The sequence below is a fragment of the Toxorhynchites rutilus genome, chromosome 3 (genome assembly GCF_029784135.1).
Source record: "Toxorhynchites rutilus septentrionalis strain SRP chromosome 3, ASM2978413v1, whole genome shotgun sequence".
Classification (NCBI taxonomy): domain Eukaryota; kingdom Metazoa; phylum Arthropoda; class Insecta; order Diptera; family Culicidae; genus Toxorhynchites; species Toxorhynchites rutilus.
The window spans coordinates 60,569,479-60,593,199 of NC_073746.1; the positions used below are offsets into that span (position 1 = coordinate 60,569,479).

The following is a 23,721-nucleotide window of genomic DNA, read 5'->3' on the forward strand; positions in this document are numbered from 1 at the left end:
ACAGCCTGGTGAATAATGGTTCTTGTCTTATTCTGATAGCGCAACATCTGAGCAGCACACCGGAGAAACGTTTCTCATCTTCTCGGGAAAATCGAGTCCAAGGAAGTGCTGCTGCTGCTGCATAACGACCATTGTGGCTAGGTAATGTCACATCCGAGTCAGATGTAATCTCACGAATTGGTTAATCCGGTTTGTGCGCACTCGAGAGGCGAGCAAGTCAACCGAGAAATATCGGTCGGGCGCCGAGTGGTGGAGAGCAAGTTTCGAAGTATGCTAATGTGTGTTTGTCTGATGGAAATATTTACAATTTCCGGAGAGCTTGCGGTGAATATCTTCATTAGCATTTCTGAACCATTTCGCTTTGCGCTTTGTGTCGAGTATTGTTGCTTAGGAAATCGTACCGTTTAAGTGAGAAGACCTTCTGCTCTAGCGAAGTTTTATTTTGCCCAGTTAGGATGAAGTAAAACGGAAGAGTCATTATGATTTAAATGCACACGTTAGTTTTGATTTATTCCAAAGATTCTACTGAGGCAATCCTGAACTGTCAGATAGAAGACAATAATCTTCGACACGTCAAATATTTGGAAGGGTTGGATTAACACATTCAACGGAAGCACTGCGTTCAGCTTGCGTGAATGCCGTAGGCCAAATGTTGCCTAGCAGTTGACCCAGTGGAATCGCGGATTAATGAATGAGCTCATTGTTCTACGCTTAGCTACTTCGTTGATTCATTACTGATGATTATCCTTAGCGTTAATCAGTTAGGAAGTTGTCCAACAATCTTGACACTCTGTGTAATCCACCTGCAGATTATAGCGAAATAAATGTATTCAAGTGGAATGAAAAAAAAACTTGAATGTGGGTCAAGAGAGAAGACTGGCATTCCCTGGACGGAGTTTTATACATAGTGAAGGTAGATAATATACAAAATAGAGATAATCGGAGCCATCGACAAAACGATTGTCGTTGTATCCTATACAGTATTCATATTGTGTATCCGAATAGGAGAAAACAGAAACCCTTGAGAGCATAATAATAGAAAAAATAGCCAGGAGCATTTCAGCCGATGTCTAGCATCTTTTTGTGTACCTGAAATTCCCAAGCATGGATTTTTTTTTGTTTCACCTGTATAGTTGCAGCCATAACTTGTTCGCTTGTTGTTGGCGTTTCTAGTTGAATAGTGACATTTTATTATTCAACCCACAAAACAGAATACATTACATACCAGTTAACACTTTTTACATGCATACCTATATGCAATAAGAATATCATCTAAGCTGATTTTCGTGTAACGTTTCCCTAAATTATTCCCGGCGTAGAACAGAAGATTGAAAAAAGATGATTGAAGACTATTGACAGTCGCTGTACGATCTAAACATGAGCATGTTTCATAATTCTCTGTCAAATGAAATTCACTGGAAACAAGGGACGAATGTCGTCGGGAATGGTATAAGTAATTCTTGGGATGTTTGAAAAATGTCGTGAAAATAATTAGACGTTTAAATCGTTCACAAGGTTGCAATTGGGCGAAACTGTTGGAAAAGTGGGACATGAAAAAATCGGTTCAATTATGCATTTAACTTTGTTTTCGTGGTATAGAATATAGAGTTTGATTCATTTAGAACCCGGAATCACAAAATCAGTTGTAGCTCGGAACTGATGAAAAGTCCAAAAAAGAAATTTTTATATCAAAATACAGAATTTATTGTTCTTTTAGAACAAAAAATGAAAAAGTTTTACTGTCTCAGTTTTGATGAATTTTCGTTCTTTTCTTCGGATACTTTGCCCGGCAATGAGACACCCAACACTTAACCCTGTTAACGCTGTTAAGGGTTAACTATGTTAACCCTGTTAACCATTTCTCTACGAGCGTCGTCTATAGACGACATCCGCGCGATGAGCTGTGTGTCGTCTTCTTTAGACGACACGAAATTGGTACTGCACATCGATCACCCAGCGCGATATGCATACTTTTCGGCGCAGTGGTGCGTACAGCGAGAGCACTCCGACGGAGCACACTGCCGTATTGAAGGGTTAAGGGCGGGTTTGTCCGTTCCTTCCAAACCCCGGTTTGTTCCGCGACTTTCATCTGCGCTACAGTCGGACCCGCGACACCGTTCGTCCGCGTTCCGATCCAATGAGTACCGATTACGCTGAAAGGTTCTCCTCATTGGGACCTATTGAGTGATGTCCGCCCCACCCAACTTGAAACTAGTTTCGTAGAACAGGAGCGGGGGTTGAAAAACTACCACAAGAAGAGAAGTCCCAACCCCTGGACTCGTGACCAACTGAAAAAGTTACTCGATTTGTCGGTTTTAGGCTACACCACCCAGCCAGTAAATGTAGAAGAATTCTTCTACATTTATTAATATCTACATAAGTATCATTCACAACATAACTCTCATTCGCTATCCAACTCTTGACGAGTAAAGTTCAGTGTCGTTATTGTGCGTTGCCACTTTTACTATTGTGCGATTGGTATAGTGTACGAGTGAAGGTCATTGCTGTCCGCTTTCGAATTGACCTTTTGTGAAGTGGAACAAAGGAAGCAGCGCTCTTGCAGCTTGCAGCCCTTGGCGGCTGTTGAACATCGGCATAACGGGATCGCCATCGTGTGGCTGTCGTTAACGGGAATTATCATCACGTGACCGTGTGAGCTATTCTTGCGCTATTGTGTTGATCCATAGCGCGTAGCCTCTGTCTCTCCCTGGTTAGGGCAGTAGAGCGCAGTATCGGAACAACTTTTATATTAAGGTACACATATTTAATATTAATATTATTATTCAACTCATTTGTTCATTGTTTAATATTATTATCATAATTTATTTTTGTTTTGTTATTTTTTTTTTCTCGAGATTATTGTTAAAATCAATAATATATTAGAAATAAGACAGAAATTTTTGTAAAATGGAGGATAGTGGAGGATCTGATGGAGATGGAGATCTCCGATAATGAATCCCATTTAAGATCTGGGAAAAAACATAAACGAGTCCCTCAAAAAGAAGATAATTCTTCTGGGGACGAATCTGCTCATCCTTCCAAGCCCCCCTCTAAGAAAATAGCAAGCCTCCCTTCTGAACCCACTGTTACTTCCACTCCCCCTCTCCCATCATCGATTTCGCTTCCCCCTTCTGATGTTTCCGATCCAACCCAATCCTCGTCCTCGTCCTCGTCCTCGTCTTCTCCCTCTGTTGTTTCCGCTCCACGTGTCAGAGTTTATCCAGAAGATGCACCTGGAACTGGCCCGTGGGTTGTTTTCCTCCGGCCAAAACCAAAAGGAAAAAGCCTTAACGTGATTCAGATCATGAAAGATCTGGCCAGATACTCTTCTGTATCTGAAATTCGCAGGGTTAGACCGAACAAATTGCGGGTTGTCGTGAATGAACGGAAACACGCAAACGAGATTGTTGCTGACCAACACTTCACTCTCGAATATAGAACATTTATACCCTCCCATAACGTAGAAATTGAGGGGGTGATAACTGAAACGGGTCTGACGAGCGAACAAATAAAAAAAGAAGGAAAAGGCAAGTTCAAGAAGCTTCCCTCAATGGAAGTAAAGATCTTGGACTGTCGCCAACTCGGGAAACTCTCCCATGATGGGGACCAAACTAAATTTACGCCGTCAGACTCGTTTCGAGTCACCTTTGCTGGTGCCGCCCTCCCTGACTACGTTATGGTGGACAAATTGAGACTACCTGTGCGACTCTTCGTGCCAAAGCCCATGACTTGCAACAAATGCAAGTCAGTTGGTCACACTTCAGATTATTGTGCCAACAAGGAGCGCTGTGCCACTTGCGGAGAGCAACATGAGGGGAAATCCTGCAGTGCGACTGAGCATAAGTGTCCATATTGCGGAGAATCCCCACACGCGCTCTCAGCTTGTGAAACTTACAAGAGTCGCTGGGGGAAACAGAAGCGCTCTTTAAAGGAACGCTCGAAGCGCACTTTTGCGGAAATTTTAAAGGGCGCTTCTCCACTGGCCCAACAACAACAACAACCAATCTCAACACACAATACCTTTTCCACGTTGCCAGTTGATGAAATGGAAGCGGACACAGCTAGCGGGGGCACACCGTTTATTTTCAAAGGGAATCCCCGGCGCAAAAATGTGACCACTCCCAAAGTTCAAGAACAAGTCCCCCCGGTGATACCCCCAGTTAGCTTGCCTAAAAAATCGAGTGCAGCGGACAAGCAAAATCAGGTTCCTCCTGGCTTCCGTGGGAATAGTTCACCTTCGAACGACCCAGCACTCGAGGGGACATCAAAAACCCCAACTGTCCCTATTTTTCCGTCCAGCTCAACTTCCCAATCGGGATTTATAAAGTTGTCTGACCTTTTGGATCAAATCTTCAAGTGTTTTAATGTTTCCGACTCCATCAGAACCCTTGTCATCTCAATGCTTCCAGTATTAAAGACAATTTTACAGCAATTGATGCAAACATGGCCCCTCCTTGCAATGATTATCTCTCTTGATGTCTAATTTAGATAGAGAGGTCGGAGATATCACTGTTTTTCAGTGGAATTGTCGTAGTCTTATCCCTAAATTGGATACATTCAAATTTTTAATTCATAACTTCAATTGTGATGTTTTTGCTCTGTCCGAAACTTGGCTTTCTTCGCGAGATGATATCTCTTTCCACGATTTTAATATTATACGCTTGGACCGCGATGACAGATACGGAGGGGTACTATTGGGGATCAATAAGTGCCACTCATTTTTTCGAATTGACCTTCCACCTATTGGAGGGATCGAAGCTGTTGCTTGTCATGCAAACATCAGAGGCAAAGACCTCTGTATAGTCAGCTTGTATTGGCCTCCGAGAGCTGCGGTTAGCCGCAAACAACTTGATGACATGTGCTCACTCCTTCCTGAGCCACGATTGATCTTGGGAGACTTCAACTCTCACGGAACTGCCTGGGGGAACAGTACGACGACAATCGTTCACTGTTGATATATGATCTTTGTAACAGCTTCAATATGACACTTTTGAACACTGGGGAAACAACACGTGTACCTAAACCTCCTGCTAACCCAAGTGCTCTTGACCTCTCGCTTTGCTCGAATTCACTATCGTTAGATTGCAAGTGGAATGTAATCCAGGACCCCAACGGTAGTGATCACTTGCCAATCAAAATTTCCATCACCATTGGGTCGAATTCTTCTGAATCTATAAACATGGCATATGACCTCACAAGACACATTGACTGTAAAAAATATGCGGACGCGATTGCTCTAGCCATCAATTCCAGAGATGGTTTACCTCCATTGGAGGAGTATAACTTCCTTTCTCGTTTGATCTATGACAGCGCGGTTCGCGCTCAAACGAAACCCATCCCAGATTCCACTATTCGTCGAAGGCCTCCCAATCTATGGTGGGGTAGCATATGTTCCAAGCTTTATGTAGAAAAATCGAATGCATTTAAAGCTTTTCGGAAACGTGGAACCCCTGAAAATTTTCAGACGTATTTGGACCTTGAAAATCAATTTAAAAACTTGATCAAAGGTGCTTATTGGCGAAATTTCGTGGGAGGTTTGTCACGAGAAACGTCAATGAAAAAATTATGGAAAGTGGCTCGAAACATGAGAAATCGCTCTCCAACGAATGAAAGCGAAGAATATTCACATCGATGGATTTTGAATTTTGCACGGAAGGTTTGTCCTGATTCCGCTCCTGTGCAAAAAATTGTTCGAGATATACCACAAGATAGGTGCGATCTTGATTCCGAGTTTTCGATGGTAGAATTCTCTCTTGCTCTCCTTTCATGTAACAATTCTGCTCCGGGATCGGATAGAATTAAGTTCAACTTGCTGAAAAACCTCCCTGATGTGGCGAAACATCGCTTGTTGAACTTATTCAATTGGTTTCTGGAGCATAATATTGTTCCAGATGATTGGAGACAAGTACGAGTTATAGCTATTCAAAAACCCGGAAAACCCGCGTCCGACTTCAATTCGTACCGCCCAATAGCAATGCTGTCTTGTATACGGAAATTGTTGGAGAAAATGATCTTGTTTCGCCTTGATCGATGGGTTGAAACAAATGGCCTACTCTCAGATACACAATATGGGTTCCGCAAGGGCAAGGGGACGAATGATTGTCTTGCGTTGCTTTCTTCAGAAATTCAAATGGCTTACGCCGAAAAAAAACAAATGGCTTCAGTATTCTTGGACATAAAGGGGGCCTTCGATTCTGTTTCAATAGAGGTTTTGTCGGACAAATTACACTCTCGGGGTCTGCCGCCTCTATTGAATAATATGTTATATAACATGCTTTGTGAGAAACATTTGAACTTTTCTCACGGAGATTCGGCAGTAAGTCGGGTCTCTTACATGGGCCTCCCCCAGGGCTCATGTTTAAGCCCCCTTTTGTACAACTTCTATGTAAGCGACATCGACAATTGCCTTACACAAAATTGCAGCCTAAGACAACTTGCAGATGATGGAGTGGTGTCTGTCGTAGGATCAAACGAATCCGACCTGCAAGGACCCTTACAAGATACTTAGAACAATTTTTCAACCTGGGCCATTGGGCTAGGGATCGAATTCTCCACGGAGAAAACAGAGATGGTGGTTTTTTCTAGGAAGCATAGACCAGCAAAACCAAAGCTTCAACTTTTGGGTAAACCGATCACTCATGCTATGTCATTCAAGTATCTTGGGGTCTGGTTCGACTCCAAATGTACTTGGGGGGCCCATATTAGGTATCTGAGTAAAAAATGTCAACAAAGAATAAACTTTCTCCGTAAAATTACCGGCACCTGGTGGGGAGCCCATCCCGAAGATCTTATAATGTTGTATCGAACAACTATCCTCTCAGTGATGGAGTATGGCAGTTTCTGTTTTCAATCAGCTGCCAAAACACACCTCATTAAACTCGAGCGAATTCAGTATCTTTGTCTCCGTATTGCGTTGGGATGTATGCCCTCAACGCATACCATGAGTCTCGAGGTTTTGGCAGGCGTACTCCCACTAAAAGATCGCTTCAATTTATTATCTCTTCGGTTCCTCATCCGGTGTAAGGTTATGAATCCATTGATGATCGGAAATTTTGAGCAATTGATCGAGCTAAATTTTCATTCTGGATTCATGAGTTCATATCATGAATTCACCTCTATGCAGGTTGTTCCTTCTTCGTATATTCCCAACCGTGTTTGTTTTCCTGACTACATCAATTCCTCTGTACATTTCGATCTGTTCATGAAGGAGAAAATCCATGAAAATCCAGATTATCTTAGATTGGGGTTCGTTCCTACAATCTTCAATGCAAAGTATGGGCGTATCAATTGTGATAATATATACTTTACTGATGGGTCCTCTATGAATGAGTCCACAGGATTTGGAGTGTTCAACGTATTTTTTAGCACCTCACACAGTCTTCAGAATCCTTGCTCGGTATATATTGCTGAATTGGCAGCGATATACTGGGCGCTGGACAGCGTCGCCTCACGACCTGTTGAACACTATTACATTGTAACGGATAGTCTTAGCTCTGTCGTTCAGTGAGGCCGGAAAAGCACTCGCCGTACTTCCTTGAGAGAATACGAGAAATTTTGAGTGCTTTATCCAGACGCTGTTATGTCATTACCTTTGTCTGGGTCCCTTCACATTGCTCAATTCCGGGTAATGAGAGGGCTGACTCATTGGCAAAGGTAGGTGCAATTGAAGGCGATATATATCAGTGCCAAATCGCCTTCAATGAATTTTATTCTTTAGTTCGCAAAAATACCATCGCTAACTGGCAACGCAAGTGGAATTAAGATGAATTGGGCCGGTGGTTTCACTCGATTATCCCAAAGGTTAGCCTCAAACCGTGGTTCAAAAGTCTGGACTTGAGTCGGGACTTTATTCGCACCTTCTCCCGACTCATGTCCAATCACTGTTCGTTAGATGCACTACTCTTCCGTTTCAATCTTGCCAGCAGCAATCTCTGCGTTTGTGGCCAAGGTTATCACGACATCGAGCACATTGTTTGGTCGTGCGAGGTGTATCTGGTCGCCAGATCGAATTTAGAAAACTCCCTTCGGGCCCGAGGAAGACAGCCCAATGTGCCGGTGAGAGATGTGTTGGCTCGGTTAGACCTTGATTACATGTCCCATATATATGTTTTCCTTAAAGCTATAGATCTTCGTGTGTGATTGTTCCTACATCCTTATACCCTCCTTTCCTTCCTTTGCGGGTAATTCGTCCCCTTGCTATAAATAGTAGAATAAGTTGAAATGTAAATAAACTATAGATATACGAATAGATTTAAGAATTGAGTGCTCATCAACATTGTTACAATTTCCTTATATCCCATCCTTCTCCTAAAAATATGTCACCCTTCTAAACTCGAGTACACCGCGAGTAATCGGTTTTCCACCTTACTAACCATAGATGTAAGAAAATTGTTTATATATATATAGTTTTAAAAATATATTTAAGAATTCGGCTCCTTTAAACTTAAGTAACTGAGCCTGTAAAAATAAACGAATTAATAAAAAAAAAACATAACTCTATTTCTCAATCACTAAACTCATTTAATTACATTCTACCAGAAACATTTAATTAAATTAACCATATAAATTCTAAACTTCAAACATACTACATTTTATTTTATTTTACTATCGGGTTTCGAACCCTTGACCCATAATAAAACGCTTAAGCTCGAAAGTACGGCGCGTCTTCAATTAAGTCTATCCGCTCATATTGCTTATTTGTGTTAGAGATGGGCAAAACAGTTCACTTTGATGAACGGTTCACTCACTAGCCGTTCATCTAAGTGAATCAGTTCTTTTGAACCGTTCTTTCGCTCTTTCGTTCAGCGATATTAAGAACAACATAGAATGTTGGCTGGAACCCAACATCAATAGACAGCAGCATCAATATTGATATCGTTGGATTGGATAGTGTACGTATGGGATTTATATTTTTGAAATTTAGTGGGGAAAGATAAGCTGCTTCATTGAAAGTCGCTGTCTGTAGACTGTATGTGAAAATATGTTTATCGGTGGACAAAAGTTTATGTAATAATTTGATGTGCAATTTTACAAATTTTCTTTTTGGACAACACTCAGGTTCACGCAATAGGCCAAACGATGAATTGAAAGCAACGAAAAAACTTTTTTCTCAACGTACCAATTTTATGTTTACTTAATCCATGACCCCAGCTTCCCCCAGATTTTTTCTGATAATTAGAAAGTATAGGATATGCATATGAAGTTTTGCTTTTAAAACTACTAGAATCTAATTTAATTTTTAACCCAAAATTGAGAATCCATTAACAAAATAAACCCAGCGTTACACGCATTTTGTTCATACATGACAAATCGTTTTATTTTCCTTACAAGCGTTCTCGTTGTATTTATCCATTCCGCCCAGCGCAAATCAGTTCGTTCGTTTCCAAACAATTTGCCCGCAAACACTTCGTTCTCAAACAGTTCGTTCCCAAACAGTTCACTCTCAACCAGTTCTTTCCCATACAGTTCACTCGCAAACAGTTCGTTCACAAACAGTTCACTCTCCAACAGTTCACACGCAAACCGTTCTTACGGAATCAGTTCGTTCACAAACCGTTCGCTCGCAATCAGTTCGTGGGGAGAACTATCGTTCTTTGAAAAAGAACGACCGCTCGTTCACTCTTTTCGGCGAACTAGTTCTTTCGTACCGTTCGTGAACGGTTTGCCCATCTCTAATTTGTGTTTCTATACCGATGGGCTTGTGCTCACCATCGGCATAGCGTTTCGCTGTGTGGCATTGTTGTGTGGTTTTTGATGGTTAATTGTATGGATTTGTATTCATTTATCCTACAAGCGCATGTTATTTATGGATAAAGAAGTTTTCACTCACGACCTAGGATTTACGGAGAGGATCTACCTTATCGCCGTTTCCAGCGATGAATAGCTATACTGTTGCGACGACTGCACACGGATTGATACGTATTCCGTGGGTTGATTTCCTCGTGCGCGAGTGTTGGGCGCACTCCGCGCGACCACTGAAGTTGACGATTGCTATCCGATGCTATCCAGATCTCGAAACGTGGAGTCCGAAAACGGTACTTCCTGTACCAGGTGAAAACATACACCACACAAAAGCCACAATTGAAATCAACGCCACAATTTAAAGTATGCCACGTGCGTTAGCGCTTACTTCGAATTATATTTGAGCGGGGCGAAACGTAGTTCCCACACAGAAAAACACTTACGACAAACTAACTAGATTCCTAACACATGCAAAAAAGAAAAGAACAAAGCAAAAACTTTAACGCATTAACTATGTGGTGTATCCTTTTCTTCGACTATTACCTATTTGTAATATCACTCGCTGTTCGAAAAATAAATTGACCGCTCCTGCCCAGCCCACGTTTGAAGTAGGGATGAGCGAGCATATTAGTAAATCCTCAGATCAGCGAGAAACTAATTGGGACCGGAACTACGTAATAGTTAACAATGTTAACTATTCAGTAATTATACCGAAGTTCCTCTGTGTTTTTATTGGTCCGGCATTCAAACATTCACGGGCGATACCCTTCAACCTCTCGAGCACAGTTCAAGTCGAGGTGCCCGCCGGGTTTTGGAAGTTCAAGAATAAGAAAAACCCGCCGAAAGACTCTGCTATTTGGAGGAAATATCCAAATGAAAAATAAGAAAAAAATCGAGGGGTTGTATCCGAGACACGACCGCTTAGGACGTAGGACAACGCAATCTTTTTTTTAAATATTTGTTGGTTTATCATTTCGAATATTATTTGCGAATACATCGCAATTTCATAAATAACTCTTTAGTAAAAAGTTTCGGTAACCCTGAGAAGGTTTAATGGCTTGCGTGGTTTTATAGAATCATTTCGAGAAGCAACGATTCTTTCTTGTCTTTGCGAGAACAATACACTAATTGGTCATATGTCGAAATTTGTTTCTTTATATCAATGCACGCATTGCTCTGAGTATTTAACGAGAGGCATCTTCCGTGCATTGTCATTCAACAAGCATCAAACACGCGTCTAACAGATGCACACAGTTGCAGCGATAAAAATGAAACATCACGAGAATGGCCGTTTATGAAAATTTGTTTCTCGACTCTCGGTCAAAACCATCAACAAAGCTAGGAGCTTGTTGCATCAGAATCGAGCCGATGCGCACGAGAGCAAATACAAATGGCAACTAAAAGTATCGAAGGTGTGCTATTCAAATGTACAGGAAATGAACAAGTTCTAAGTTTCGCGCAACGAAAACAAGCAACACAAACGAAACCAAACACTGATGGCTAGAAGCGTCCTAGGGGAACTGGAGGGAATGTGGTCACCCTAAGGAACATGCCAATTTCCTGTGTCCACATACCACTAAAGTTCCCGTTCTTCGAAGAATATTGTAGCTCAACTTATTGTAGTTCAAGATAGTAAGCGGTTTTTATTAAGAAAATTGAAAATAGTACATTTTTCATTATTAGAAAGAAGGTTTAAAAATCGAACATTTTTTAGTGTGGAGGTAAAGTGGTCACTCGCACATATCACGCTAGGAAAGATAGATTTATGCGTGTTTTCTTGACCAAATTTGTTCAAACATTATTGAAATAGTAGGTACATGTATGAAATGAGCTAGACCTACTCACCTAGAATCGTAATTGAAATTTTCTCATACGTACAAAAACGTAGTAGGAAACACATAACGTTTTTCAAAATGAGGCTTGGTTTAGGTTGGGGTGGCAAATTTTTCCTGGGTCAAAACCACAAAGGGACCCCTTGAGGAGCAGAAGGTGATAAGTTATATCAGCTTTTGAAAACAGAACATTCTCAGTAGTAATCCTCCACTGACCACTTTGCTCCCAAACAACAAAATGTGAAATAATCACTGAAATTGATGTCTGTTCACCAAACTGCTGATTTGTCGCAAAAAAAACTTTCACTAGAAATTCCTTAAATTCAAAACGCAAAAAACTATGGCCGAATGGTTACCGAGACAGCGTTTTTTGTTTTTATTTATATTTTGACATGCGACAGCTGCTCTGTACTACAGGGTGACTCAAAAGTCATGAAATTCTTCAAACATAGGATGACTATCAATACGGTGTCAATAGTCAATAGTTATACTACCAAACAAGCAGGTGACCATTTTACCCCACGTGACCACATTACCTCTATAATCATGTGCACTCTTTTCTTTTTTCGCCTGCTTTGCCATGGCATGGATGGTTGTGTCAATAGAATACCAGATGCACTTCAAGTGAAATATTCGCTAGCGTTCACAGCTCGAGAAACATAAAACACAAAACGAGCAGAATAAGTGATCTTTGTTGTTTCGGACACAGAAAGATTCTGAGAATTTTCCTCAGATGAGATGCAATACTTATACGATAGCGACAGCTTACTTACTATGCAAGGGTGGAGTTTACTTCGCAAATATTCTCGTTTCGCTATCCCCCTTCGTTGTTTCTATTCTAGCGGCTGCATAAGTTGCCCGGTATTCACAGCTCTGTTCGGGAAAGCACACAAATGGACAGAATAAATGTATGGGAAAATGGGAATGCTTCCAATTTTCATCAATTTAAACCATATACAGACTATGTGATTGCAATGTATAGCATATCAAACAAATCTTAGAAAATTTCCGATTCGATTGGTATGCAAATCGAATCGGAAAAAAATATGCAAAAGTTGAAATCCGCTCGCTGCAAAAACAGCTATTAACGTTAACTTTATTTCATAAAAACGTGACCTGTTATCTGATTTGGCACCCTTAATGTAAGACGTAGTCCTACGTCAAAAAAAAATGAAAGCGTGAGTCTTTCGGGGTGTTGGTATGTGAGTGTCTTGGCTAAAACAGCCGCCTGATCACATCCAGCACCCATTATGGCTAGTCGCTCAAATACAAAAGGAGGAGAGGCGCTCGCTGAGCCATTCATCCAAACAAATACAGAAGGAGAAAATTTAAAAAAATAAAATTAATAAACAAGGGGCTTCCAAATACTGAAATCGGTACCGTGCTACACTCTCTGCTGGTAAACCTTAGCGACCATTTTATTCCACGATTTTTTCATGCCTGCAACATCCCGAGTCGCCAAGGGTGCCAACTTCTTCAAATGCTTGACAATTGCCCAATATTTTTCGATTGGGCGGAATTGGGTGCAATTGGGAGGATTGAGGACTTTTTGAATGTTGACCCCGTTATAATGTTACCACAGAAGCACCTCTCGACTGTAGTGGCAGCCTGCCAAAACAAACCAAAACTTCATCGGACCTTTGTGAGCCTTAATAAACGGGAGGAGACGTTTCTGCAGGCTCTCTTTCCTATTCATTTTCGAACCCCATTGTCTTTTTTGTGACGATGCCTTAGTTTTTGTCCACAGTTTCACATCACTTGCCAAATCGAGGAATTACTGGCTAATTTATCGACGAAAACGAGCTTTAATTGCTTAGGACATCTTGTCTGGTAAGGCCTTACAGAATTTCAGGCCTGGGAGCGGACCAAAATTCATCTTAACGTACGTTTTGTCATCCATCAGCATGCATCCTTCGTAGTTCATCAATACCTTGTACAACTTTCAAGAGCGTTTTTGGGCCACCCGATTTTGCTTCAGCGTTCAGTTTGTAGGTCCGGAGGTTACGATAACTTTCTCGCATACGAATCTTCCGATAGTGCTTTGGTTAGAGTTGTGTTTTTGGCGATGTCATAGTCCGAGAGTCCCGGATTTGCTTTGATTATTCTCAATATCTTCAACCTCAGCTTCCGATCCTAAGTTCCATTACGACGTCTCATCAGATCCATCCGAAAAACAGTTGTACGGGGGTCGTTCAAAAAATAAGTTTCAGTGCCTCAGAAAACGCGGAAAAATAAAGTTAGGACAAAAAACAAGGTGATTTTCGTAATCTACGTTTTATTTTCTATTTTTCTACATAATCGCCGTAACGTTCGAGGCATTTCATAGCGTGGTACGAGTTTTCCTATTCCGAGCGCGAAGTGCGTAGCGTCCAACTTTTTGAGTACGATGTAACTGCGTCACGAATTTCTCCAGTGTTATCGAATCGTTGACCGCCGAACGCCTGTTTCATCACCGTACTATTGTGAAGTTTTGGACCGATTAAGAACAAAAGGCCAGGTTCATTGACGAAAGGAGTGTTCCTCATCCACGATAATGCGCGGCCCCATTCTGCTCGCGTAACTCAAGAGCAATTGAAAATAATCAAATGGACTGGTTTCGAGCATCCTCCTTACTCCCCAGACCTCGCTCCCAGCGACTATCACTTATTCCCGGTGATGAAACAGGCGTTCAGCGGTCAACGATTCGATAACACTGGAGAAATTCGGGATACAGTTACATCGTACTTCAAAAAGTTGGACGCTACGCACTTCGCGCTCGGAATAGAAAAACTCGTGCCACGCTATGAAAAATGCCTCGAACGTTACGGCGATTATGTAGAAAAATAGAAAATAAAACGTAGATTACGAAAATCACCTTGTTTTTGTCCTAACTTTATTTTTCCGCGATTTCTGAGGCACTGAAACTTTTTTGGACAACCCTCGTATTTGAAGGCCGCTGAAATTACTTCTAATGATGTCATTAATGAGATTGCAGTGGATGTGTTCATCATGTTCATCAGTTCATCATGAAGTGGGACATTCATAGATCGGTTCCAATTTTGAAAGTGGATTTGAAACTATTTCTAACCGTGTACGTTTCTGTGGCATCTTGCGGAGAGGGTTATCAGAGTTGAAATAAATTAAAAAATTACGGTCAACGATGAGAAATATATGTTTCACACGTTGACCTCCGTATCGTTATTACTGCGCATTCATTGAGCCTGCAACAAGAGAGCGAAAGCGCACTTAACGAGAAGCACTTGTACAATATCAGTGTCGGCCTCAGCTCCCAAAGATATTTATTTGATAAGATTTATTTGAGTCACATTTCGACATTCAAAAATATATCATATTTTAGTTATTCTCTTATTTTGTAACTATTTGTAAATTATTTTGTAAATCTTCACGTGTTGGTCACTGGAACAGAAGTGACCAACACGTGAAGATTTTGCGTTTTCTTGTTCGTCCTATCTAATATTATAATAAATACGTTTCATGTTTAGATAAGTTTGGAGGGTGACCTAGTGACCCGCTACGCCACTGATGCACACTAAAACTCTGTAAAACACAAACTCTATAAATCGTAGTATCCGTTTGGGACTGGATAAACTTTTTTTGCGTAATTTTTTACCCTTTTTCATAATTCATCACATAAAATCTCAAAAAAGATATGAACGCCCTATTTTTAATGGTAATTTGATAAAAAACCATATATTGATAGATCATGGAGGAACGCTCATCATATTAACATGATTTTCACCAGAAAAACAAAAAAAGAAAATTGGTAGGAGCGTGACATTTGTGACACGTGACATTATTATGATTTCGGGAAAAACGAACTTAAAGTTCAGTGTTCTGCAATTTTCGAAGTATTCAATTTTTTTGTTCAGTCCCGTTCCCAGTTCCCAGCTCCTCTCTGACAATACTGTAACGTATGATAATTGCAAAAAAACTTCAAGTCACTTGCCCGAAACAGACAGCTATTTGCCTTCCAATGAAGCGTTTTTAAGGACTTGGTTCACTATCAATGTCCTGGAAAAAAGGTAATGAAGATGGTCGAGTTTCGAGCGACATAGCATGCGCTGCCATAACTATTTCGCAAATAGTGACGTCAGTCATTGTGTTTATCTTTGATTGTCCACCGCATCAATGTGAAAATGATATTTTCAGGAAGTAATTTATCAATTAAAAACGTTCATTTTGTAGAGCTCCCGCTGACTATGAGGCTAATGTGATAGCGTGGAGTGAATATCAGTGAAATCACGCAGAAAAAGACGGATAAAAGTGATATTTCCATGCGGCATTTTCACTCCCCACGTTCATAGAAACAAAAGAAGTTTCATTATTTCACCGTTATGAAGTTCATTTTTCGAAGGCTTTCAGTGTCGGTGTGTATGTTGTGAGATGATAATCGCCAATTAATCGAAATTTAACCGAAAATGTCACTGTTTTCGAGAACTAAGCATACGACTGCTCTCTGGACCTTTCTACCACACGAATAATCGAAATAAGCCACGATATAATTGTCATCTGTTAAAAAACAACCAGTTGAATGATTTCATGAGAATTTTGGCCCAAATTATCATGCGTGAGTACTCTCAACATTGTTTTGTTTCTTTCATATGCATTCCATATTGAATGCAAATAATTACGACACGATATTTTGCTTGCTAATACAGATATACTTCGCCTACTGCTCCACCTCTATATGTACCTCATTGGTTCACTATGACTGAACAATTTCGAAATATTTTCATATTTTTATTTATTGACAGTTGTGAGTCAAAGTGAGCCATTCTGTTATGGGTGTGAAGTTGGAACTGCGTAAATATATGGTTGCGTTCCGAATAAAGGCCGTTTTATATTATCCAGCACGTAGCGTAAACGGCACGTACCGACACCGGCAGACAAATACATGATGTATTCATATCATCAGGCATAGCAACTTCTCTGTGCGGACCGGCAGAGCACACGGAGCGGAGAAATGCTACTGGTGATTGAACCGAAGTCGTACCGAAGAGCGACGAACGCACCCACACCACGAACTTCGACGTTTGATTTGTATGTATGGTGCTACTCGCCCGTGTAGTTCGTGCCCGGCACCGGCAGGATATTCTTTCCAAGAATTCCTTCATGCATTTGTCTGAAACGTGCTGTGTATGTCCGGAGCCGTTCCGCTATATATACGCCTACACATTTGAAACACACGCAATAATATTTGTCTTGTATGAAACGTGCCGTGCCGGTTACGCTACGTGCCTGATAATATAATATTACCTTAATATTCTCTGCCATCTACTACATGTATGAATAAGATTGCACGGCTTACATGTTGAAGCATGTATATTTCCTATTTCCAATCATCTTAAGCAGTATTCCTCAATAGAATAGTCAAATTCGAATTCATTCAGTCTAAACCGCACTCTGAAATAGTACATTTTGCGATAATTCACACTAAAGACCAGCATTTTTCACTAATCTGTTCAGTCAGAGAGAAGTATTTTTTAATAATTAAAATGTGTACCTTCTTTGCAAACGTGTTCAAGTACATTTTAAAAAGTTTTGTTGGTTACAATTTGGCACTTGGAAATTGTTTAAATTCAATATACAACTGATTGTCACATGGTTCACTCTGTCTGTACATTATATAGAGTAATATCTGACCAGCTTATCGATAGCAATAAATAATTGTCAATATACTCGAAATGCATAGTTGTGCATAAAACTTACTAGAACCCGAGGATGAGTAGAACAAAGAGTTCCCTGATACAGAAAATCCTAAAAACCGTTGAGGAAATCTTCCATTTCAATTTATTTATATAAAGGCTGCAGTGTAAGGAAAAATCATTTTTTGCAACGCGCGAGTATTTAACGAATTTTGTTTTGAATGCAAACTAACAATTTATCTCACAAATAAAAGTTACTACTCAGTCGTGCTAATTCCTCCCGTTGAACCACTTCACGGAAACCGTTAGGCGAAACATTATTTTTAATATCGCTAGGAAACTGATTCCAAAATTCTATTCCCCTTACAAAAAAAGTATTACCATAATGGGACGAGTTGTAGTTCGGTAAAACATAATTCTGTACACGATCACTTCTGAAAAGTACAAGTTTTTCGTGTGAACATGTTGGTGTCGTAGAATTAATTATGTTGTGTAAAAAATGACAAGTTCTGAGCTTGAAGAATTCATAGAAAGGACAACCAAGTAATCGCTGTTAAAGACGTGTTACTCTAGAGAAGCGTGTTAGATTAAAAACATAGCGAACACATGAATTTAGAGCTACCCGTAGTCTATCTAACGCTCTAGCTGAAGCGTTTAAAAGCAAGATCACTCCGCACATAAAGTGCGGTAGTAACAAGCTTTTAAATAGTTTGTAATTTCCTCGTTTTCAACCATGCGTGACTTGTTTACATTCGCCTTGGTTATTAACACATGGTTCCCTCAGTATGCATACTATGGAGGGTTTTCGTTGATCATTCATAACAATTTCGACCCGTTATTCCTGCTGTATGCATGGTTTTCCAAATCTGATCAATGTGGGGCGCAGCTCACGGAATGCTAATACAGTCAATAACTCGATTTTTTTATTTTTCGGCTTGGCCCCCTCTGGCCTAACTTAAAAAGCATATTAAAAGCTATTAATGAGGCAGACATAATAATCTTTTTAAAGAGTGAAAATATGGACCAAACTAAATTACAACATAATGTTTTAATTAATTTTCAATTTCAATTTCAATTTCATATATTACTTATAGCATAAGGACAATCCTTTTGAATTGCTACAATTAGTTTATCTGAGCATAAATTCAACGTTTCTGCGATATTTGTTGACTTTTACAATTATAATTCAATGTAATGAAGTAATTATTTTATTCTGATTCCTTGCGTTTAACCATGCCACACATTCGCGACGGAACCTGTTTATGGAACAAATAAAATTAATATCAGCTGGTCGTAGGTTCCAAAAAGTGATGCCTCGAACGAATAGAGTCTTCCGTAATGAGACGTGCGACAGCGAGGTAATGAAAAGTTTCTTATAACTGTGGGCACAAACAAAACTGTTCATTTGAGATTTTAAAATTTTTTCAAACACAAGATACTGATTGGGTACAAGATACTGATTGGTCGCAGATTGCTAACAATATTACTTTTAGGTTTTTTACGAATAGGGATGACCTTACTCGACTCTAAGCACGAGGATATTTTGCGGACGAGATAATTAAGTTGAATATTCTAGTTATTGTTGGCGAAATGTAGGATAATATCAGACGAATAAACTTAAGTGGCACATTATCAAGACCCACAGCATCAGATTTTATAGAGGAAATCCCAAGAATAACATCATAATCATGAATTGATGTAAATTTGAAACCATGATCATTCAATGGTGGAACTAATGTAAAACTACTGTCTTGAACAAAATTTGTTCCAAAATATGCAATGATCTCGTTACTGGAATGACTAAACTGAGCAGCGCATGATGACGAAGGTAAAACATTGATCCTTTTCAACTTATTCAATATACCTTTACTGGAATTTGAAGAATCAATTCGGCTAGAAACATAGTCTGATTTAGCTACACTTATTAAATTAGTAACTCTGTTACGTATTTGTTTATACTGGACATGATTATAGGAGGTACGGTTCGATACCCAAATACGATATGCGATATTACTTTCAATGATAGCTTCAGCTATTTCGCTGGTAAACCATGGATTAACTCTAGGTTTACAATAGCGCACAGGAACAAAGGTGTCATATAATTTAACTACTATATCATTAAATAAATGAACTGCAATATTTGGATCATCTATGCTCTCAAATAAAGACCAATTAACTAAACTAACTGCATTCAAAAGTTCACTCATATTTACATTTTTATAATCACGGTAAGCATAAACATCCGATATTGGAACACGGGACACTTCAAGCGACGCAAAGATAATGTCATGATTAGAAAACACTGGAGCAGATACCTGGGGTGGCATTGCGCATTTCGAAACGAGTAACTCGTTTCGAGAAAATTCGAACTCAAATCGAAATGGTTTCAGTATTATGTATATTTTTCATGTTCATATTTTCGGTGTACTAGATTTAGAGCAAAATTTGTCTCGTTGAGAAATGTAAAATTTTTGGGTTCGTAAACAAAGCTGGTCAAAGGCATGTAAAAATGGTCGAAACGAACAAAAATCACTCGTTTCGAAATGCGCTATGTCACCCCTGTTGACAGGTGCCCACAAAATTTGAATTGGATGAGAACATCAAGTCAATTTGAGAACATCCATTAGAATGGTAATGCGTGGGCTCGGTGTTGATGAAGTTAAACCCATAATTATCAGTAAGGCTCAGAAGTTTTGAAGTTTTTATACAGTTCTTTTTAACATCAGTATTGAAATCACCTATTATGATGGTGTTGAGGTAATTCAAAGAAAACTCAGTTAATTTTTCGGACAGTATTTCAGAACAATCCGAATTGGGAGGATTGAAAACAGTAGCCAACAAAAATTTATCATTCATGTAGCCCACTTCAAGAAACAAATATTCCGTACGATAATGAATTTCACTCTACATGATATATCATTTTTATAGTAAATACTTATGCCACCTCCAAGACTGTACGATCGATCGTTCCTTACCAGATTATAACCTTCGACAGCAATTAATTTGTCAGTTATATCATTGGTAAGCCACGTTTCTGTAACACAAATAATATCAATTTTACTATTCAGTAAACACATTTTAAATTCGTCAAATTTGGTTAATTGGCGCGCACACATACTCTGTATATTCACGTGACAAATGTTCAGCTTGTTAGAGTCCAACGTACAATTCATTATAACTCGAGGAATACGAGGAATATTTATACAACATTCTGGAACACGTGACTCGTACTTTGAGGTTTGGTGACGCACATTTTATACTAAGAGAAACTTAAGTATGAAGATGTTTGAATTTAAGTTAGTTTGATAAACTATAGCCTTATTTTTTCATACCTGTACGATTTTAGCAAATTTTCATTTTCCTGTATTCGTCTCCACCAATCAATCCCCTTTACGGAGAGATGACTTGAAAATAATTCGAAGAAAAATTTTAAATCCGGATAAACTCTATTTGCCATATGGAGCTGAAGTAAGATCGTAATGGGCGTCACTAGTTCAATTTGAATTGAATAATTTCAAATATATTTTTGCTTCGTCATTTCACATTGATTTATCGTTGCTACAGTTAAGGTTGCATCAAAATTATGTTGTAGCGTTATGTGAAGCAACTACGGTTTACTACGAATATACCAGTTGCATTATGAAACGATTCATTTGCTGAAATTTTTCCGAATCAGTTGTTAACGATTGACAATGGAAAAGTACCAGTTAGGTATATAACGTATATTTTCGATCTCGCCGAATTTTTGTCATTTGACAACGATGAATGAAAAAATCAGTATGAATGTGCTCCCAAACAGCAATTTTGGCAGCGATAATTAGCAATTCCTGGAATGTTAACTCGTGCAATTCAGTTTATTGTGTGACTAATTCGTGAGTTCGGAAGTTCCTGAACATTGGGCTTGCCAGGATTGTTAACACATAATTTACGACTGGTATGAGGATCTAATATCAACATGCCCCTCAATCAACCAGAATTGTGCAATTGTAAACAAGATTGGTCGCGAAAGAAATAATTAGAAATCTTATTCAAGCAACGATATAATCAAAGGTGAGGCGAGGTTAAGGAAGTGCTCCTTTCGAAAGCTCCACTAATTTTAACTGATTTACCTTTCGGGTTCAAGTGTATTCAATTTCCGGTTCGCCTCTCATTCGCCATGGCAACAAATGAATCACAACGCCAATCTTTGAAAGAATGTGGGACCAATCTCGAACTCCCATGCTTCAGGCCTGGCCAATTAAAGGTGGCATGTTCGCGTGTTGGAATATAGATGAATTCAGGCGAATTCGAGAAGTGTTCCTCTCGATTACTGAATAAAATTTGGGTGATTTTTTCTCTACTGTCTATTTTTCTAACACTTGTTAACATTGTACCTGATAATGTAAATAGAGAACAGTTTCAACTGGCGAAAATGTTTCGATTTTTTCACAAAACAATTGTATTAATTACGTTCCTCAATTTCAGAAACAAGCACTGGCTGTCCACCACCGGATTTCAAAGTATCCCGTCCCCGGAAGCATTACGCCACCACCGAGTCGCCGTATGTCACCTTCGAAACGACCCAGATTTATCTGCCCCAAGATTTCACCACGGCCGATTTCGAGTTTGTCGATGGTGGTGGAAAGTCCGCCTCCCTGGTGGGATCCGGTTTGGGTAGTCAAAATGCCCAGCTGCACGATTCACACGACACACCCTTCTGGTGGGAGATGGGCATCCAGAATGCCGAGACGAGGGAATCGCTGGCCGCTGCATCATTCCCCTCGTACAGGGGAAGGGCAAAGCGTGGACTGCGGCGCAGTCATCGGTTCCGTCGGTCCCCGGTGGGTCAGGACGGGCCGGATAATGCGTTGCACCAGGAGTTGACGCCGGTGATTGTTATAAATAATATTTTTAACGAGAATGACAGCGATCACAGCGTGTTTGATAATGTGTTTTTGAACGGTAACCAGCTGGATGAGGAGGGTGACGAGGATAAGGATCGGTACGTAGATAAGAATGAGATCGGGGAGGTTTTGGAGGCGCAGGTGGAAGATGGGCAAGGGTCGTCAAGAGCGAGAGTGAAGAGAAAGTCTGGCAAGACAACGGGTGCGCTGAGCAGAGCGAAGGGCAGCGGGGGTGATAGCGGAGGAAGTAAAAGCATCACCAGACACAATAAACAAGGTAAGGATATTTTAAGATCTGGCTGTAAGTGTGACTTGTGAGATTTGGATTGCTCCTGAGAGTTAGTTTGGTGTTGAAGTTTGGTAGTTCAGAGAGTGTATATCAGAATCCTAGGTTGTGAGAAATATTGGACACAATTTTAATTGAAAATGATTATTCGAAATTTTGGTTGCTAAAATTCAATCATAGAGGATATTCAGTAAATTTGAGCGAGACAGATTTTTTACAGAACCAGAATAGTTAGTAGTTAAGAGTACTTACCGAACCAATACTGAAAATAGAACATGATCTAGATATCTTGGACATGGAACAAGATGACCGCAAATTGCGCGAGGGCGCCGATTCGTACCAGGAGGATCTCATGGTACGGACGAAGCGTAAATCTGGTAAGGCAACCGGTGCTCTTAGCCGTCCGAAAGGCGGTAGTGATAGTGGCAGTAAAAGTATCAGTCGAAATGCAAACAAAGGTGAGAATTGCTAGTAAATAGTGTTTCATTCCTCCACGCATTACATCGCTTAAAACGCTGTGACCGCCCCCCAACCGAGCGAAGTCCAATGAGTTTGTACCGCGCTTCGAGCATCGCCAGCATTCCGTCCCATCTGCCATGCATATATTTTCAAAAATGATATTCTTTCAAGCACAATCAGCAAGCATTCGTTTGCGTTGTCCAAATTCGAACAATAGCTTCATTACGCTTAGCTTAGAATCGCTTCTTCGGAACGTGTTCTCGTGCACAACTTCCTAATTTTATTGGCTTATCTTCATAGGACAATACGACGAAGATGGGAGTTTCGTGCCACCACTACCCGATTCCCGTGAAAGTCCGGACGAGGAAAAGGAGAGCGAAGAGATTGAGGAGAGTCCAGAGCTGCATCAGTTCCGAGAGGTCTCAGAAGTACGTTTCCCCGGTGAAGTTGGACCACTCGGTGGTCATCGGTTGTGTAAAATTCAATGCATCAGAGGTCATTGGATAGGTCCTCTGTGTGCAATGAACGAACACGAGCAGGACGAGAATGGCGACTTGAAGTTTGAGCCGTTGTACAAGCGATGTGTGGTAGATCATATCCCACCATCTCTGCTTCTGAGCTATAAAAATGTCTCTGTGGTAAGTGATGTTCAGAATGCTTGCTTGCTTAGCTTGTTGTCGCATGGTTATTTCTAGACCCTTGGATGGGATCTACCTCACGGTCATACGCTTCAAGCGAGATGTCGAGATTTGGGACTGTATAAGCTTTTGGGAGAAGCCAAAGTACTTTGTTCCAACGGTATGTGGGCTCCAAAGATGCCATCCTGTGTACCAACGACACTTTTGACGAATTATTCCGGTAATATTTCAAGCTTT

General features: G+C 40.2%; 1 protein-coding gene across 5 annotated transcripts in view; it reads left to right on the forward strand.

The window, feature by feature from the left end:
- Positions 1–23,721, forward strand: part of LOC129775907 (locomotion-related protein Hikaru genki) — a 67,998-nt gene that overhangs the window by 37,100 nt on the left and 7,177 nt on the right. For 3 of the 5 annotated variants that reach the window (XM_055781136.1, XM_055781138.1, XM_055781137.1), the window contains exons 3-6: positions 21,683–22,378; positions 22,672–22,845; positions 23,147–23,484; positions 23,542–23,704. In XM_055781136.1, coding sequence (XP_055637111.1) covers positions 21,683–22,378; positions 22,672–22,845; positions 23,147–23,484; positions 23,542–23,704 — 1,371 coding nt within the window. The remainder of the gene's footprint in view (positions 1–21,682; positions 22,379–22,671; positions 22,846–23,146; positions 23,485–23,541; positions 23,705–23,721) is intronic. The other 2 variants (XM_055781139.1, XM_055781140.1) reach the window with 1 other exon arrangement.